Below are 18,241 nucleotides of genomic sequence, written 5' to 3'. Positions count from 1 at the left end.
CCCGGTGACGTGCTCATGTCCCCAGAGAAGGCCGACTGCCCGATCCACGTGTATTTCGTGCTGGACACGTCGGAGAGCGTCACCATGCAGTCCCCCACCGACAGCCTGCTCTACCACATGCAGCAGTTTGTGCTGCAGTTCATCAGCCAGCTGCAGGATGAGCTCTACCTGGACCAGGTGGCCCTGAGCTGGCGCTACGGAGGCCTGCACTTCTCCGACCTGGTGGAGGTGTTCAGCCCGCCGGGCAGTGACCGGGCCTCCTTCACCAAGAGCCTGCAGAGCATCAGCTCCTTCCGCCGCGGCACCTTCACTGACTGCATGCTGGCCAACATGACCCGGGAGGTCCGGCAGCACGTGGGCAAGGGCGTGGTCAACTTCGCCGTGGTCATCACTGACGGCCACGTCACCGGCAGCCCGTGTGGGGGCATCAAGCTGCAGGCCGAGCGGGCCCGCGAGGAGGGCATCCGGCTGTTCGCGGTGCCCCCCAACATGCAGGTGAATGAGCAGGGCCTGCGGGACATCGCCAACACGCCCCACGAGCTTTACCGGAACAACTACGCCACCATGCGGCCCGACTCCACCGAGATCGACCAGGACACTATCAACCGCATCATCAAGGTCATGGTGAGCTGCTGGGGCCGCCATGTTGGGGATGGAGGGCAGGGTCCAGAGCCCTGGGGTCCGCTCACTCAGCCCAGCAGCAGGCAGTCGGCCACCCGGGCCTCAGCTCACCCCTCTGTGAGAGAGGCGACCGAAGAGGGTGAGCCCCAGGCAGGGTCCTGTCTGCCCTTGTGTCCTGCGCCCCACCCAAGGCACAGAGCAACTACATCACCAGCTCCCAGGTAACCAGGGTTTCTCTCTCTCTCTTTTCCGCAGAAACACGAAGCGTATGGAGAGGTGAGATCATTTCCGCTCTGTTGGTCCTGCCCAGAGCTGCCGGGGCCTCTGAGGCAGTAACCTGTGGAGACGTCCCCCGCGCCCAGCTCCCTGGGGCTCCCTGGGGCAGGACAGTGAGAGGGGGCGAGGGAGCAATACCCTCTGCTCCTCGCAGGGCCGGAGACCAGGCCTGGACGAAGGCTCCGGGCTAAACCAGGCCCTTTAGCCCAGGAGGTCGGCGTTAGGGTCGCCCACCGAGCACACACCAGCGGATGAGGGTCGGGGCGCAGGGTCGCCCTCTGGGCTGATGGGCTCCGACCCCCTGAGCCAGACCAGGAGGGGAACGCAGGTGGCCAGCCAGCACCCAGCATGGGGCCTGCAGCTCTGGGCGCCCCCAAGCCAGCTCACAGCCCAGGAGGGCTGCTCCCCTCAGCCAGGCTCTTGCAGGGCACGCCCTGTCCAAGCAGAGCTGCTCAAACACAGCAGCTTAACACGCAAGCGCGAAGGGGACAAGCCACAGTGATCTCATCCTTTCTACTGTCAGTCTCGGCTCAACCCGGCCTCGGCCTCGGCTCCTCAGCTTGACTAGGTGGAGCCCTGCCCCCGCCTCGGTGGGCACAGGAGGCTCCTGGGCACCTCCCAAGCCTGCTCCTGCACGCAGCCCCGAGCTCAGGGTGGCCCAGCGTCTGGTGGGCCGCAGGCTACCGCCCTCCCTCCCGCCCTCCTGGCCTCATGCGCTCCCCTGCTTCCTGTTTCAGTGCTACAAGGTGAGCTGTCTGGAGATCCCAGGGCCCCCCGGGCCCAAGGGCTACCGCGGACAGAAGGTAAGATGCCCAGACCACTCGTGGGGTCTACGCGGCAGGAAAGCCCCGACCTCTCTGGACCTCCAGATTTAGGGCCAACTGCACTCCAAGGGGACTCACCACTTCTCACCCTGAGAAACAAACGTTCAGTTCTGATCGACTTCCTTTTATACGGTACTTTGAGAAAGTAGAAACCCTTTTTTTAAATTAAGGCTTGCCGATAAAATGCTCCCGTGAAGCAAGCAAGCACGCCGAGTACCCGAACAAATGCGAAACACATCCCTGCTAGTAGCACGGTGCTAATTCGTCCCAGCCGCCCCCCTGTCATTTATTAAATGAGGAGGTTTTAAGGGGTCAGGCTGGCCCTGCATTTTCGTATCAACAGAGGTATGTAAAAGGAAATCCTTCCAAAATCACTACCAGAGTATCAGAAATGCCAGTGTTCGTGTCAAAGGTGGTCAAAAAGGCAGGGGAGGAAAGAAGCCTCTGGGGAGATGAGGCAGTCTGAAGTACTGCTCCCGAGAAAGTTATTACCAAGTGGCTCCTGTTTTCTTCTTTCTGAATTTGGGAGAGCAGTGTCTAGACGCTCGTCTGCCAGGTTGCTGGCCAGACACTCCCACTGCCTCCCTGGCCTCTCCAGGGTGGGGCTCAGGACCACTCAGCCAGTATCGGGGATGAGTTTGCCCCCGGAGGCAGCTTTGGCCGCCCGTGGCAGGGCTGTGACTCCAGTCCCTGTGGGTGGAGGTCACTGGAAGCTGGCCCAGGGGTCACCGAGGTTAGTGGGGGGGCAGTGATACTGGTGGCAGGGACACAGAAGGAAGCCCATTCGGGGCACAGCCGTGCAGAAGCCTCTGCCCACCCCTGCTTCCCGTGTCTGTCCGCCCCCTCTTCCTGGCTCCCCCGACCCTCTGCTCCTGAGTTTGCCCTGGTCTGACTGCCTCTCCTGCTGCACTCTTTGTGCTGAAATTGGAAGCCTATTAACAAGTAGATCCGTTGACTTAATAAAGTCCTACGTTATGCAGTCAAACCTTTGATTCTGAGGACCCTGGTGGCTTCCTAAAGCCCCAGCCTGTCCCAGGTAGGTGACAGCTGTCCCCGCCAGACCTAGACGAACCGATGTAGCAGCACAAGGTGTGGGCGTGCGCCAGGCCGGTGCAGAATCGGAGCCCTGCAGGCTGGTCTGGGCGCCCCCACCCCAGCCCCAGGCTGCTCCCGCCCCATCATGCAGGCGGCTCAGAGACCCGTCAGTCAGGGCTCAGGAAAGCCGGTAAAAATGGGCCCTGTTCTGATGGAGGCCAGGATTCTCAGGGTCAGGTGACCCAACTCTGGGATGTCCCTACGTGGCACTGTCATCGTCCCCTGGGTGGGTCCATGCTGACCCCTAGACTGCCCCTCTTCCACCTCCCAGGAGCTTGTGACGGGGTCCCTGGTGGCCCACCCTGCCCCTCCCTGCCTCAGTTTACTCTTTTTTCTGTCATCTACTTTTAGGGTGCCAAGGGCAACATGGGGGAGCCCGGAGAGCCTGGACAGAAGGGACGACAGGTGAGTGTACTCTCCACCCCGCCCTGCTGGCCCCAGCTCCCCAAGGCTGGGATTATGTTCATGGCCCTTTGTTCTTCCACAGGGAGACCCAGGCATCGAAGGCCCCATTGGATTTCCCGGACCCAAGGCAAGTTGCTGCTCACCCTGCCCTGGGGGGACACAGGGACAAGCCAAGGGTCAATGGGGGCAGGATGTGTCCAGCACAGCCCACCACCCCCGCCCCTGACCCAAGGGAGTGAAGAGCTTCTGTTTTTCCAACGTCGTCCCCAAACCAAGCGTCCAGCCTGAGCCCTGGTGGCCCGTCTCCACCCGAGCCTGGTGACCTTCTTCTCCTGGGCCTGCTGGGTCCCAGTGCACACACATGCCCCTGCTAACCCTGCTTTTCTTTCCTTCCAACCTCAGGGTGTTCCTGGTTTCAAAGGAGAGAAGGTGAGATTCCACTCTGAGCGGCCAGACCTCCCAGCCGAGCTCCAGCCTTGGCCCCACCCCTCAGCTATGGTCCTTTCCCTCTGCGGGCGTGGGGCCCCTGCTGGGGCACGAGACCCAGCATTGTGCAGGCAGTGGCCTTCTGGGGCCCCTCTGGCCTCGTCTTTGGTCCGAGGGCAGACTTGGGCCCCTGAGGCAGCGGCGTCTGTGCTGCTGGAGACCAGAGCTAACCAGCCCATTTCCTCCTGCGCAGGGCGAGTTTGGCGCCGACGGGCGGAAGGTGAGCAGACAGGTGGACTGGGTGGGTGGGCCCCCCTTCCCGCAGGGAGGGAAGGACTGCCAGGGGTAACAGAGTCCCTCCTTCCCTCTCCCCCAGGGCGCCCCTGGCCTGGCCGGCAAGAACGGGACCGATGGACAGAAGGTAGGGGGTGTGGGGCTCCGTCCCTGGGTGGGGCGGGAGTGCCTGCCGGCATTTCCAAGTCATAGGAACCAGCACGACCCCCTCGAGACTCAGTCCTTCTGGAGCCTGGACCTCTGGGCCCCACCGTCCACGCTCACAGTCCGTGGCTTGGGCGGCCCCAGGTTGCACCTCGCCGGTGGACACGGCAAACAGGAACATTGCAGGAGCACGAGGGGACACCTGCTCCTGACAAGCAAGGCCCAGCCTTCAGGAGTATCCCAGCCTGGCCCGCAGACCCCGCCTCAGCCTGAGTGGCAGTTCACACTCACACACAGGCTCACATGCACTCACACGTCACACCGCAGACTGCAGGCCCCGCACAGGTGCCCCCTGACAGTCAAGCCACTGATGTGCACGCCCCACGGCAGTTGCCCATTCCCCTTCCCCCCGAATGCCCCACTGACAAATCTTCTGCCCCCTCTTCCCCTTCAGGGCAAGTTGGGGCGCATCGGACCTCCTGGCTGCAAGGGAGACCCCGGGGACCGGGTGAGCACAGCGTGGCAACTTTGCTTGAGCCCTTGGCCCTAGTTGGGGTCACAACCTGACCAGATGACCTTGGGCGCTCCTGGGTCAGGTCAAGGGTGGCTGCTCCAAGTCCTGAGGGCCTCCGATGTGGGCAGCTTGTTGGTGGTCCCACCAAGGCCTAGGGGGTGTCCCAGTAGCCAGTCAAACGACAGGGTGCTGGTCACCCTCCCCCTCGTCAGCTGGCTCTGGGTTCACAGGGAGAACGCAAGGGCTGCTCTGGGTAGCAACCCCAGCACAACCCGCCCTCTACTTGCAGGGCCCCGATGGTTACGTGGGAGAAGCAGGCAGCCCTGGGGAGCGAGGAGACCAAGGCGCCAAGGTAGGTGGCCTGGCCAAGGCAGTGTGCTGGCCAGAGCAGACTAGGGCCTCCCCTGCCTGCAGCTCCAGGCCTCTGGGGAGGGGGGAACCTGGCCAAGACACCCAGCAAATCGGGCGGGGGCTGTGGGTGCCCCAACACGGGGCAGGCTCCACGGACATGGGACAGGAGGCACGTGCCCCTAGCACCGCCGGGTCCTGCCCTGCTGCCAGGATCAGAGGGACATGAGTCTGATTTCTCCAAACCCTTCCAGGGGGACGCCGGCCGCCCAGGACGCAGAGGGCCCCCAGGGGAAAGCGGGGCAAAAGGAAGCAAGGCAAGTGTTCCTGGCGTGTCCCCGCTTTCGCACCCCAGCCATCACCAGTGGTGCCTGAGGCAGGGGAGGGCAGGAAGGCCAGCCTCTCCATCCCCACTGCCAGATGCCTGGGCAGACTACACCCCGAGGCAAACATGGTCTCACCTGAGGCGGGGGCACAAGTCTGCAGCAGGCTGGGCCCTCAGGGCCCCTCAGCAGGCGCTTCCCACAAGCCGCCCGCACGCGGCCAGGTTGTGCCACCATGGCCAAGCTGTCTCCTCTCTGCAGGGCTATCAAGGCAACAACGGATCCCCGGGGAGTCCCGGCGTGAAAGGAGCCAAGGGTGGGCCTGGGCCCCGAGGACCCAAAGGCGAACCCGTGAGTTCACATTCGCCCACAGGCCCTGGGTCCAGAGCTTGGCTACAGTGGCCAGGCGGGCAGCTCCCTCCAGGCCCAGCCCGCCTGCCTCACCCTCCTGCGGGTTCCCTCAGCACACACCCTGCTCAGGCCCCTACAAACCCAGTGTCCTCGGGCTCCTCCAGTGTGCCTCCCTGTCCCCTCACAGCAGACGCCAGGAAGGGCCACCTAGCCACGCCCCTGCCAGACACTCATTGCCAGGGAAGTGGCCCTGTGTTCCCACCTTGCCCCCCTGGCAGGACACTGCCAAGGGCCAAACCTAGACCCAAGCCCTGTGGTCCCGCACAGGGGCCCTACCCAGCCCTCCCCTAGTATCCTGTCGCGGGATGGGTGGGGCCCAGCCCCGGGGCTGGTCCTCCAAGGGGACACATCCCGAGGCCTGGCCTAACCCAGAAGGAAACTGAGTGACTTCAGGGACAGCTGGTCCAAGCTAGGTCCTAATCTTGTCACCTAAACTCCTGGGCAAGCTGACCAGCCCTCGTCAGTTCCTGAATCCTTGGCTGGGCCAAGCCGCCCAGCAGAGGACAGTGTCTATGCTGAAGCCTTCTGGAGGGAACCCAGACCCCAAAACCAAAGTGCTTGTGGGGAGAATAGAGTGTGGGGTTCCTGTGTGGCCCCCACCATCAGGGCCCTCCCCCACATGCCTGTTCTCTGCAGGGGCGCAGGGGAGACCCCGGAACCAAGGGTGGCCCAGGCAGCAACGGCCCCAAGGGTGAGAAGGTGAGTGTCCACATTATCGGCCATGTCCGCGTCTACACAGGGGTCTCATCTTGGTGCCAGCAGGTCGCTATGACAAAGGATGACCAAAACCCCCTCCAAGGTCCACCTAGGAGAACAAAGGCGACCCCTGGAGTCTGACTGTTGGGGTGCACACCCTGCAGGGTCTGGGAGAGCAGGAGGCAGACAGGTTGGCCCTCACTGGCACTCCTGGCTGAGGGGCCTGGGCAGGGCCAGTTCCACGCATCCATGCACAGCTGTGCAGTCTGTGCACTGCTTCACCCCACAGCATCCCACCACACACACGCGCCTCTGTAGCTGATGCAGGTCCTGGTCTCTGTGGTGAAATCTGAGGGCAGCCAGTTCCCTGTGAGACGTGGGTGAAGGGCCCCAAGGAGGGGCCTCCTCCTCCGGGAGACAAATGGTGGCCCCTGCCTATGCTGCATGAGGCTGGGTGGGCAAGGCTGCTTCCTCCCCAGGGAGTTAAATGGTCCCCTGTCCTCACTTCCCCCACATGTGCCCCAGACTAATCTGGCCTCTCTTCTCACAGGGGGACCCTGGCCCTGAGGGGCCCCGGGGCCTGGCTGGAGAGGTTGGCAACAAAGGGGCCAAGGTAAGTGGGGCAATGGGTGGGCTGTCAGAAAGACTATGTGCCTTCCTAGGGTGGCACCCAGCTCCCTGGCTGGAGGGGCCGCACCTAGGACCCCATCTGCCCCTCTCCTGCCCGTACCCTTGCAGACCCTTCCCGGGGCCGCTGTGGTCAGGGCTGGGGATCTCCTGGAGAGCAACAGGGTCCTGCCCTTGCCAGTGTTGATGGTGATTGAAGCATCCTCATTCCCTTTCTTTCCAGGGAGACCGAGGCTTACCTGGACCCAGAGGCCCCCAGGGGGCTCTCGGGGAGCCTGGGAAGCAGGTCAGTAGCAGGACGCCAGGGAGGGCCCATGACTCTGGGGCTCAAGCCCCTCACTGCCCTTCGACCTTATTGTCCCCCTCCCCTACCCTACAGTCCACTTGGGTCCTCATGCCCTCAGGCAGGATACTGTCTTCATGGTAAACTTGGGCAGTGGGACAGGAGGCCAAGGGCCCCCATGCACCTCACACCCTCATCCTGCCTTGAGGGGTCCAACTTTACCAGGTGGAGCACGCAAGGGAGAGGTGGTGTGGGGCCTGGGACAGGGCAGGTGGAGAGGACAGACCCACAGGGCAGCAGTGTTGTCTGGGGGTTAGAGCTGGACGTGGTCAGTTCCCATCTGTGCCAACTCCCTGCTTCCTCTTTGCTTTCAGGGATCTCGGGGAGACCCTGGTGACGCTGGTCCCCGCGGAGATTCAGGACAGCCTGGCCCTAAGGTATGCCCTCTCCCCACCAGGCAGGATGAGCCTGGGGATGCCTGAGCCCCCACCAAGCTTCTGGGAGCACGCCAGGCCCAGCCCCCTTGCTGTGGGAGGATATCAGGGGTCCAAGCAGCACCCCAGCCCCGTGTTCTCACGCTCAGGGATGGCAGGTCCTCCCAAGACCTGGCCCTGCACATGTGGCCCCTCTCCCACCCAGTCCAAGCTGACAGCTCATCCTCCACCTTTCCCACTGGATCTGCCCTGACTGGCCTCCCTTGTCCTCCAGGGAGACCCCGGCAGGCCTGGATTCAGCTACCCTGGACCCCGAGGAGCACCTGTAAGTCCTGGCAGGCAAGAGGGACACGAGGGAGGGGGCGGACATTGTCGGGAGGGCCCTGACTAGAAGGTTCCTGCTAGTGCCCCCCAGAGCCTCCCACCTGGGGCCCGAGGCAAGGCTGGGGAGGGCTCGGGGTGCTGTCAGGAGCAGAGGCAGGACCCCCAGGAGTCGTTTCAGGCTTCCTCCGGCACCTGCATGGCTTTGTACAGATTTTGATGACCAAGCCCACCCGAGAGGGAAGGGAGGGGCTGCAGAGAGCTGGGCGGGATGCCCCCGGCTGCTCAGCCCTAGGTCCCGTGTTCAGTGACCCCCTGTGCTTGCTTCCCAGGGAGACAAAGGCGAGCCTGGACCCCGCGGCCCCGAGGTACGTACCATGGGGTGGTCTGCTCATCTGAGTCGCTAGTGGGAGCCGGCCATGCTCTAGTCTCTTTCAGACTGAAAACCTGGGCCTGCCTGAAACGCCACGTGCAGTTGCATGTAACTGACCCGCACTTCCAGGCTAGGGTTCTCCTGAAAAAAGCGTGTCCCTCCCAAGCAGATCACCGGAGGTCTGGGGGCCGGGTGGGAGCAATGCTGAGCTCTCCACACTGTTAACGCTGGCGTCCTCTGTCGCAGGGCGGCAGAGGTGACTTTGGCTCCAAAGGACAACCTGGGAGGAAGGGCCAGAAGGGTGAGCCTGTAAGTACCTCCTGGCCAATCAACCCGCAGCCCAGGGCAGGGCCAAGTGTGGGGACCTCCCAGAGTGTTGCTGGAGCCCACCTGCCCTTTTCCTTCTCAGGCAGATCCTGGTCCCCCTGGTGAGCCAGGCCCTCGGGGGCAGAGAGGAGCCCCAGGACCCGAGGTAGGTCAGTTGCATGTCCCGTCGGCCCTCAGGCCACAGCCCCTGGGCCAGCCAGGCCAACAGGCACTCTGACCCATGGGGTCAGTGTGCGGGGGCCTGAAGGGCCCGCATGAGAATAAGTCAGGCCCTTCTGGCCTCGGCCATGACAAGTGTTACCTCTCACTCACTGCCACCCTTCCTCCTCCAGGGAGAGCCCGGCCCCCCGGGAGACCCTGGCCTCACGGTAGGTGTCAGCGGGCGATGGAATCAGTGTCCTCCTCCCTCCTAAAACTTGAAAGAAAAGGCAGAGGGGCAGATTAGAGGGCAGGTCAGTGGGGCGGGGTCAGAGCATGAGGTCAGCGGGGCCACAGACTTCCTGCAGTAGCGCCTCCCAGCTGGGCCGGGACTCACTTGGCTGTGTTGCAGGAGTGCGACGTTATGACCTACGTGAGGGAGACTTGCGGATGCTGTGGTGAGTTGCGGCTCCCACGCGGTGGGGGAGCTGGGCCACCATGGATGGGCTGGGCACTTGTGTCCTTGCGGGCTCTTGTCCAGGGTTCAGGGTCATCGTCCGAGGCCTGTCCTCCCGCTCATGGCCACTGTTTCCCATGGTGCACCTGGCTGCACGCCCCTAGCGTCCAGGGGTGCCTCCCGGTGCCGGGGGTCAGTGCTGTCACCCCTCACCCCGCTCACCCCGCCCCCCACTCGCCCTGTCCACGGACACACACACTCACCCCACTCACCGAGTCCCTCCCGCTCACCCCGCCCCCTGCTCACCCCGCCCCTCACCCTTCCCCCCACCCCCGCAGACTGTGAGAAGCGCTGCGGTGCCCTGGACGTGGTGTTCGTCATCGACAGCTCCGAGAGCATCGGCTACACCAACTTCACCCTAGAGAAGAACTTCGTCATCAACGTGGTCAATAGGCTGGGGGCCATCGCCAAGGATCCCAAGTCAGAGACGGGTCAGCTGCACGGCGGTTGGCAGGGGGCGGGGACGGGGGTTGTCCGGCGGGGCAGGGATGCTCCAGGCCTCACTCTTGAGCAGAGGGACCGGTCACCAGAGAGTGTGGACAAACAAATTCAAGGGAGGGGTCTCCGAGGGGGTCTCAGCTCTACCAAGGGCCCGCCTCTCATGCCTGCCAACCCCCAGGGACCCGCGTAGGCGTCGTGCAGTACAGCCACGAGGGCACCTTCGAGGCCATCCAGCTGGACGATGAGCGCATCGACTCACTGTCCAGCTTCAAGGAGGCCGTCAAGAACCTCGAGTGGATTGCCGGCGGCACCTGGACGCCCTCGGCCCTCAAGTTCGCCTACAACCAGCTCATCAAGGAGAGCCGGCGTCAGAAGACCCGCGTGTTCGCGGTGGTCCTCACGGATGGCCGCCATGACCCCCGGGACGACGACCTCAACCTGCGGGCCCTGTGCAACCACGACGTCACGGTGACGGCCATCGGCATCGGGGACATGTTCCACGAGAAGCATGAGAGCGAGAACCTGTACTCCATCGCCTGCGACAACCCGCAGCAGGTGCGCAACATGACGCTCTTCTCCGACCTGGTGGCCGAGAAGTTCATCGACGACATGGAGGACGTCCTGTGCCCGGGTGAGCATGCGGCCCGGCCCAAGGAGGCGGGGGACGTGGCCAGGGAAGGGGCTGGGGGCCACTGAGGGAGCCCGCCACGACCCCCGACTCTTCTCCTCTCTCCTAGACCCCCAGATCGTGTGCCCGGACCTTCCCTGCCAAACAGGTAATGAAGGGCGTCGCTGAGCCCCGCCCCCACGTGAGCCTGCAGCCCAGGGCTGGGGGGAAGGGCCGTGCATGGACCCCAGGAAGTGCCCCTGTGGGTCTGGGTCTGCCATGAGAAATCTGATTCCAGACCTGCGGGTTCCCGGGCCTCCAGGACCCCAGCACTCGGAGGAGAATGCTGGAGGGTGCAGTTGGTACCTAGAGCCCCTAGGTCGCCCTACTCACCTGGTACATGCGGAGAGGGGGTCCATCACTGCGCCGGGCTCTCCAGGCCCTGGTCTCAAACACAGATTCACAGCCTCCACGGCTGAGGTGCCCAGAGGGACCGACACCCCAGGGGACTTCCGGTTCCCGCAGGCCAAAGTACTGGATCCAGTAAACAAAATGGCTGGTGTTAAACCCTCCCGGAGGCAAATGCATCACCAGCCACTGTGGCTGCATGCTGGCCTCTGAACTGACAGCCGTAGTGGCTGTGGTCTGATCTTCCCTCTGGAAGCAGACACCTTTAGGGGGCTTCAGCCCCTCCCTCCACACCCTTCCTGACCAATGACATGGTTGCACTGGTGTGGGAGGCTCGGGGCTGGGGATGTTGGAGACTATCCCCAAAGTGTCCCGTGGGGATGGGGAAGGGGCAGGATGGTGTCGCCCACCTCCGCTGGGCATCGCACTCCTCCCTCCGCAGTTCTGCTGCAGTGACTGGGCCTTGGAGCCCACGGGGGTTGCCCTAGGCGCCAGGAGCCGAGCCCCACGACAAGCCCTGCCCTCACCAGCTGTGGGCCTGGAGCCAGCATGGACTGTCCCCCTGAGCCCTGGGTGCGGGGCCTGTCAGAGCGCCAGGGTGGGACCCCCAGAGCCAGCTGGGGGCGGGCCACCACGGCCAGGGTGGGGCTGGGCTGTGCTGGCAGGTCCAGCATGGCGGGAACCGCGGGTCCTGCGTCCACATCCACGTCTGCCACGAGGTCACGCTTCCTGGGCCTGGGCAGGCTCCTCCCAGGCGTCAGGTGGGCCCCTGGGCAGATTCAAAGGTGCCAAGGGGGCCCAAGAGGAGGGGCTGTGCTGAGTTGGGGACCGGGGCCCCCACACATACTCTGACAGAGAACTTCCAAGGAAATACTCACCAGGGTTACACCAGCGATCGTGCCATGGCCGTCGGCGAGCTGTGGGGTCGTCCCAGAGACGACCTGGGCCCGCGGTGCCGAGCCAGCTGGAGATAGCTGTGTGAGGCGCCCAGAAGCACCCGAAGCCCCAGAGGCTGGCCCAGGAGCACCAACCCCAGCCTCTGCCTGGGCCAAAGGGGCTGGTGTCCGCACAGAGGCCCGGCCAACCTATGGGCTGTGCCCCAGCGCTAAGGGCGCCCGGGGTCCCCCCCCCGGGGGGGGGGGTTCCTGCAGTCAGCTTGGTCCCTGGGCGGCAGAAACCTGACTCCAGCCCCTGGTGCCAGGGCCCAGCGGTGAGTTTGGTGGGAAAGCTTTGTTTGTCACGAGAACAAAGTCAGCTGAGGTCTCTGTGGATGTTCCTTATCAGCTTGAGGGCGGCCCCCCACTCCTCGTCACGAGACGCTTTCTCATGATCGAGTGTGGGCTTCTGAGTTGCTGTTTGTTGCACCTGTTGGTATGGTCAGTGGGCTTTCTTCTTCAGCTTGTTGGTGTGGTGGACGACGGTCATTGATTTTTGAGTGTTGAACCAGCCTTACAGACCTGGGATAGAGCCCACTTGGCGGTGGTGTATAAATGTTATGGTATATTGTTTTGCTAGTGTTTTGTTAAGGGTTTTTGCATCTGTGTTCATGAGAGAGCTTGGGCTGCAGTGGCCTTTCTTGTGATGTCTTTGGTTTCAGTGTTGGAGTAGCACCAGCCCACAGCACAGTGATCTTGCTTCCCCTGAGCCTCCAGGACCCAACAATGCAAGGGACCAGCCCCTTGGAGACCCCTACCTTTTTTTTCCTAACTACCATCTCCACTAAACTCACAAGCTCATTCTCCTTTAAAGCAGTTAGAAATTTCCAAGTAAATTAGACGTTGTGACCAGAGGGGAAGAAAGCAGACAGAACTATAGAATATACTTTTACAAATGACCTTCTTGACACGAGTGACTCCGGCACGCAGAAGGCTGAGCAAATGGGGTACCTGATGGATGCCACCAGCTCTGGCACAGCCCTGCCCTTCTGGGCCAAACGGCCCCATCCACCCAGACGCCCAGCCACATCTGAGCTTAGACGAGGCCAAGGGCAGCTCCCCTGGGACAGAACCATGAGGCCATGAAAGAGAAACAAAGCCGGACCCCAGTCAGAGGCAGCAAAGGCAGGTTTCTTCCGTGACAGCTGCTGCAGGAGGCGGGAGATGCGGGAAGCTGAGCCTGGCGTCCCCAGACCCGGGCAGGAGGCTCTCGGAAGGCGGGCGCCCTGGAGGGGAGGCACAAGGGCGGGGTGGGGGCCACGTGACCAGGCCACCCGGGTGGGCTAACTGGACGTGCCCAGAGGTACCCTGAGGGCAGGAGGCAGTGGTGCACTGAGCAAGGCGCCGGAGGTTGGGCCTTGACCTCCCCAGGGACGGGACGGGGAGAGAGTGAGTGTCTGCTCCCTGGTCCCAGGGAGATGGCCCTGGGTGGGGAGAGGTACGTCTGAAGGGCAGAGAAGGACTCATCACCAGGAGTGGCCAAGGTAACTGCTCTGAGAGGGGCCCCTGCCTGTCACCAGGTCTAGGCTGGGACGAGCAGGAAATTATCCTGGCAATGCTGAGCAAGTTAAGGGGCCCGGGGTGGCCCCAGGGCAGCGCCTTGAGCAGGCAGCCACTGCCCGAGCCCAGTCTGTCTCAGCTCAGCTGTTTGTGCCGAGAGCCCTGCGGTTCTCCAGCTTCTGTCCCTCCGAGTCCGTGCTGTGCTGCTGGCTCAACACCCTGGTTATTCAGCTCTGGCACCCAAGCCGACAGCAGGGGAGCTACAGCCTCCCGGCCCCTCGTCCAACCCCCTCACTGAGCCTAGTCCACGTTCCTGGCTTTGGTCCTTCCTCGTCTCCGAGGAGAGAGGTGGCCGGAGACCCACTCACGCTGACCAAGTCCCTTAAAGCCTTCTCTGGAATCCCTGCAGATGGACCACGGCCTGGTGGCGAGCCCCCGGTCACCTTCCTCCGCACGGAAGAGGGCCCGGATGCCTCCTTCCCCAGGACCATCCCCCTGATCCAACAGTTGCTAAACGCCACGGAGCTCACGCAGGACCCAGCCGCCTACTCCAGGCTGGTGGCCGTGCTGGTCTACACCGCGGAGAGGGCCAAGTTCGCCACAGGAGGCGAGCGGCAGGACTGGATGGATCTGTTCATTGACACCTTTAAGCTGGTGCACAGGGACATTGTGGGGGACCCTGAGACCGCGCTGGCACTCTGCTGAAGCCACGGGCACAGCCCCTACCCGGCTACACTAGCTCCGGGGGCTGCCTCCATTGTACTGGGTGCTTAAGCTAATAGGAACCTGTTCTCTCAGTATGGAGGCCAGAAGTCCAAAACCAAGGTGTCCTAGGGCCGCGCCCCTCGGGCCTCCAGCTCCTATGTCTGCCTCCGTGGCCACATGGCCTCTCCCCTTCCAAAGCCCAGCCTCTCTGCCTCCCTTTTATAGGGACACTTGTGGTGGCATTCAGGGCCAGATAGTCCAGGACAGTCTCCCCATCTCATGGTCTGTAATTTAATCCCATCTTCAAAGTCCTTTCTGCCATATAAGGTCCTAGCCACAGGCTCCAGGATCAGGACGTGCGCATCTTTTAGGGCCATTACTGAGCCAAAAAGAAAGACGTGAGAGCAGAGCCTCATAAAGAACCCCGAGTCCTCTGAGCCCGAGGTCACTACATACGCGTTTCTGTAGCCCTGCTGGCTGATCCATCGAGGAAGGCTCCCCCCAGACCAGCGACCCCTGCACACCTGTCTCTGCTTGCCCGGACTTAGAGGTCCAGGGACACGAGAGAACGCCCCGGCTGTGTGGGTTTTAATCAGAAGCTGCTCCTCATTCGCTCTGCCACCAAAATAAGCTGCACCATTAATAATCTCCTTAAAAACCCGCCCGCGAGGAACTCACTCCTCCGCCGGTAGCCCAGCACTGAGAAGACGCACCCAGAAGTGTCCTTCGTGTGCTGGGAGCTCATCTCAAACTTTCTATAAAAGCTGAAAAACAAGGAGTGTGACTGTGTGCTGCGGTCGGCGACTTGCTGGGGTGAACTGCTGCTTGCTCGCCTGGACCCAGGGGTTGCCATGCAGGGGGGCCCTGGCGCCTGCGGGGCCCAGGCAGGATCCTGAGACCCTTGTGGTTGGTGCCACGGGTCACCTCTTTCTGATGGGATCCCTGAGCTCCCGGCCCCGGGTCAGCACACCTGGGCTGTGACCAAGACCTCTCCCGCCTGGTCAGGAGAGGTGCCCAAGGGGCTTAGGAGCTGGCCCCACGCAGGAGGACCAGCCCCCTTCCTACCCAGCCGCACTGGCGGTTAGAATTGGGATCTCGGCTGTGTCCCGGGGGAGGGGCTTGGCTGCATGCTCTTGGTGTTTGGATGGAGACCCAGCCTGTGGTCCCACATGTGGAGTGGGTTTTCAGGCAGTGCAGTGGTGCCCATGTCCCCCAGAGGTCGGGCCTCAGCACTGACTGCAGCCTTGTCCCCATGCTGTCCAGCCTTTCCAGGGCTGGTGACTGTCCAAATGGGGACAAGGGTCTCCTCAGGTAACCTGGGCTGCACCAGGGGGCACTGCCCACTAAAGCCTTTTTCAGTCAGAGAGGACACGCCCATTTTCTTTCTGATGCTCCCAGGGCCAGGAGAGATGTGGCCCGGTCAGCACCAGGCAGCTTTGGGAAGCAGGAAGCGAGGGGGCTCATGGCCAGAGGTGGGCCCGTGCATCTGGGGGTCCTCATGAGGTCCTTCTACACAATCACAGATGTGATGACAGCCTTTCTCTTTCCCACCCGTACTTCCCACAGACCGTGGCCCTTTTGGGCTTATCCAGTTCTTGGGCCAAAAGAAGGGGCTTTACTGACCCCTTCCAGCCTGCCCACAAGGGTCTGGAGGAGGCCACTGGTCAGAGATGGTGCTGGGAGGGTGGAAGGGGGCCCCTCAGCCTCCGTTTTGGGGACATTTTCCCGTGGGAGCACAACCAGGAGAGACGTGTCTGTCCCAGGGAGACCGGATGGGACCCTGGACCCCTGTCCTGGGTGCTGGGGGGGTGGAAGGCTCCCAACCACGGGTGACCTTGGGTGAAGCCCCAGCAGTCTGAGTGGCTCCTGTGGGCGGGGCGCATAAAGAGCTGGGTGCTGGCCTGGCACCCGGGCCTCACCTGGATCGCCTGCGCACCACCCCGTCTCGCCCGCAGAGCTGTACGTGGCCCAGTGCACACAGCGGCCCGTGGACATCGTCTTCCTGCTGGACGGCTCGGAGCGGCTAGGCGAGCAGAACTTCCACAAGGCGCGGCGCTTCGTGGAGGAGGTGTCCCGGCGGCTGACACTGGCACGCAGGGACGATGACCCACTCAACGCGCGTGTGGCGCTGCTGCAGTTTGGGGGCCCACGCGAGCAGCAGGTGGCCTTCCCGCTGACCTCCAACCTGACGGTCATCCAGGAGGCGCTGGCGAGCGCGCGCTACCTCAACTCCTTCTCGCACGTGGGCGCGGGCATCGTGCACGCCATCAACCAGGTGGTGCTGGGCGCGCAGGCGGGGGCGCGCCGCCACGCCGAGCTCTCCTTCGTGTTCCTCACGGACGGCGTCACGGGCAACGACAGCCTGGAGGAGGCAGTGCACTCCATGCGCAAGCAGAACGTGGTGCCCACCGTGGTGGCCGTGGGCAGCGACGTGGACGCCGATGTGCTGTCCAAGATCAGCCTGGGCGACGCAGCTGCCGTCTTCCGCGAGAAGGACTACGACAGCTTGGCCCAGCCTGGCTTCTTCGACAGGTTCATCCGCTGGATCTGCTAGCCCCACCCCCCCCGCGCCCCGCCCTGCCCTCCCCCGCACGTCCGCCCCCCGCCCCCAGTCCCGCGGGCGCTGTCCTCCTGTCCGTGGTGCTACTCAGACCCCACTGAGAGGTCCAGCGCGGGGAGGACTGTCTCCTCACATGTGGGTGTAAAATCAGAAACAGAGGACCCCGCACCCCCCACTCGGGCTCCTGGCACCCTGGGCGCCGCCCAGCCCATATCCACCCCCTGCCCACTCCCCACGCCCTCCCAGGACCCCAGAGGCTTCCTGGGGTTCACTGGGGGGCCCCATCTCCCTCAGCCAAGCCTCATTACCAGACTCGACCTCCCCTCTGGCGCCCTCCAGAGGCTCTCTGCTGGCCCCTCCAGCCCTCCTAGCCCTGCTCCCAGGTCTCCACTTCACCTCTGGGGGTTACCTTCCGCCATCAGACTCAGCTGTGACAGCAGACCCTGCATGCCCCTGTGTGCACACACCCCAGTCCAATAAAGGCTTTGAAACCCCTCTTGCCCCCCGGCTTCCAAGTGTCTGTGCCAAGGGGTTGCTGAGGCCATGCAATTAATCCCCAGGATTGATCATACCCCCGGGACCCCCCAGTTGCTTTGTGCACCCAGATGTGCCAAGCCTGGCCTCCTGTCCTTCTAGGCAGGTGCTGCCTCCAGGCACTGGCCACCACACCCTCAAGGGTACAAACTGGACAGTATCAACTCTGGACTCCACCTTTGTCCAGTTGGCTTTGAGCTGAAAACAATGTACTTGGTTAGTGGAGTCTCTGTCTGTCCCCAAACCAGCGCCAGAGCACTTTAGGGATGTGGGTGGTTTGCATGAGGAAATTCTGTGGACAGAGAGAGAGAGAGAGACGGGAGAGTGAGGATGGGTGATAGATAGGTGACTGAGAGATAAATAGGTGACGTGATGAATGGATAAGTGATGGACACGAAGGGGACACATGCACACATGAGCAGGACAGAGAAGCAGAGAGAGATGGATGAGAAATGAGACACAGAGTCTTGGTTTGTGGCCACTTCAGGGACTCTTTTAAGCTCACTCTCTGTCAAGTGTCCTATTAAACCCCTGGCTGTGTATCGTCTGCTGGGGCTGGCCTAACAAAGCACCACGACCTGGGGCCTGAAACAAGTCTGGAGGCCAGAAGGCCGAGGCCAGGTGCTCGCAGGGCCGCACCCCTGAGAAGACTCCAGGGAGGGGTCTGTTCCAGGCTCTCCTGTAGTCCCTGGACTTGCAGCGTCACTGGGACACTCTCTCGGTGTTCTCCCCGGGCGTGTCCGTGCCCCTGCTCCCCCCTGTGACAAGGACACAGTCATGCTGGGTTAGGGCCCATTCTGCTCCAGGACGGCCTCAGCTAAACTAATTACAACTGCAGTGATTGTTTCCAAATAAGGCCACATTCTGAGGTCCTGGGGGCTAGGGCTTCAGCATGAAAATTTGGGGAGGGGGGCGATTCAGCCCAGACCACACTGACACCTTAGTCACCTCCCTCTGGGGTGACCAACTCATTTTGTGGCACTTCTGCCCCTCCTGTCATCTGCCTGAACAGCCTACAGCTGGAGGGGAGGGCCTCACACCAAGTGCCTTCTCTTCCTCTGCACCCCCTCCATCCCCCCAAAGAACCGTACAAAGTGCCAGCAAGAGAGAGAAGAGTCCAGCAGCCCCAGCCTCAGACAGCAGCGCTGGCGCCT

The 18,241-nt window shown here is 62.8% G+C and overlaps 1 protein-coding gene across 2 annotated transcripts in view; it reads left to right on the top strand.

The window, feature by feature from the left end:
* Positions 1-17,048, top strand: part of COL6A2 (collagen type VI alpha 2 chain) — a 28,596-nt gene extending 11,548 nt beyond the window's left edge. The window contains exons 3-28 of one of the 2 annotated variants that reach the window (XM_074375101.1): positions 26-624; positions 877-897; positions 1,635-1,700; positions 3,168-3,221; positions 3,304-3,348; positions 3,624-3,650; positions 3,901-3,927; positions 4,024-4,068; positions 4,540-4,593; positions 4,889-4,951; positions 5,202-5,264; positions 5,532-5,621; positions 6,318-6,380; positions 6,928-6,990; positions 7,228-7,290; positions 7,662-7,724; positions 7,996-8,046; positions 8,375-8,410; positions 8,662-8,724; positions 8,825-8,887; positions 9,075-9,110; positions 9,293-9,338; positions 9,676-9,828; positions 10,017-10,469; positions 10,576-10,614; positions 15,949-17,048. In XM_074375101.1, coding sequence (XP_074231202.1) covers positions 26-624; positions 877-897; positions 1,635-1,700; positions 3,168-3,221; positions 3,304-3,348; positions 3,624-3,650; positions 3,901-3,927; positions 4,024-4,068; positions 4,540-4,593; positions 4,889-4,951; positions 5,202-5,264; positions 5,532-5,621; positions 6,318-6,380; positions 6,928-6,990; positions 7,228-7,290; positions 7,662-7,724; positions 7,996-8,046; positions 8,375-8,410; positions 8,662-8,724; positions 8,825-8,887; positions 9,075-9,110; positions 9,293-9,338; positions 9,676-9,828; positions 10,017-10,469; positions 10,576-10,614; positions 15,949-16,547 — 2,945 coding nt within the window. In that variant the 3' untranslated portion in view covers positions 16,548-17,048. Of the gene's footprint in view, positions 1-25; positions 625-876; positions 898-1,634; positions 1,701-3,167; positions 3,222-3,303; positions 3,349-3,623; positions 3,651-3,900; positions 3,928-4,023; positions 4,069-4,539; positions 4,594-4,888; positions 4,952-5,201; positions 5,265-5,531; positions 5,622-6,317; positions 6,381-6,927; positions 6,991-7,227; positions 7,291-7,661; positions 7,725-7,995; positions 8,047-8,374; positions 8,411-8,661; positions 8,725-8,824; positions 8,888-9,074; positions 9,111-9,292; positions 9,339-9,675; positions 9,829-10,016; positions 10,470-10,575; positions 10,615-13,697; positions 14,769-15,948 lie in introns of those variants that run through there. The other variant, XM_074375145.1, reaches the window with a different exon arrangement.
* The last annotated feature ends 1,193 nt before the right edge of the window (positions 17,049-18,241 follow it).

The sequence above is a fragment of the Camelus bactrianus genome, chromosome 1 (assembly GCF_048773025.1).
Source record: "Camelus bactrianus isolate YW-2024 breed Bactrian camel chromosome 1, ASM4877302v1, whole genome shotgun sequence".
NCBI classification, from domain to species: Eukaryota; Metazoa; Chordata; class Mammalia; order Artiodactyla; family Camelidae; genus Camelus; species Camelus bactrianus.
The sequence above is the reverse complement of the archived record's forward strand: the minus strand, read 5'-3'. Positions and strand labels throughout refer to the sequence as shown.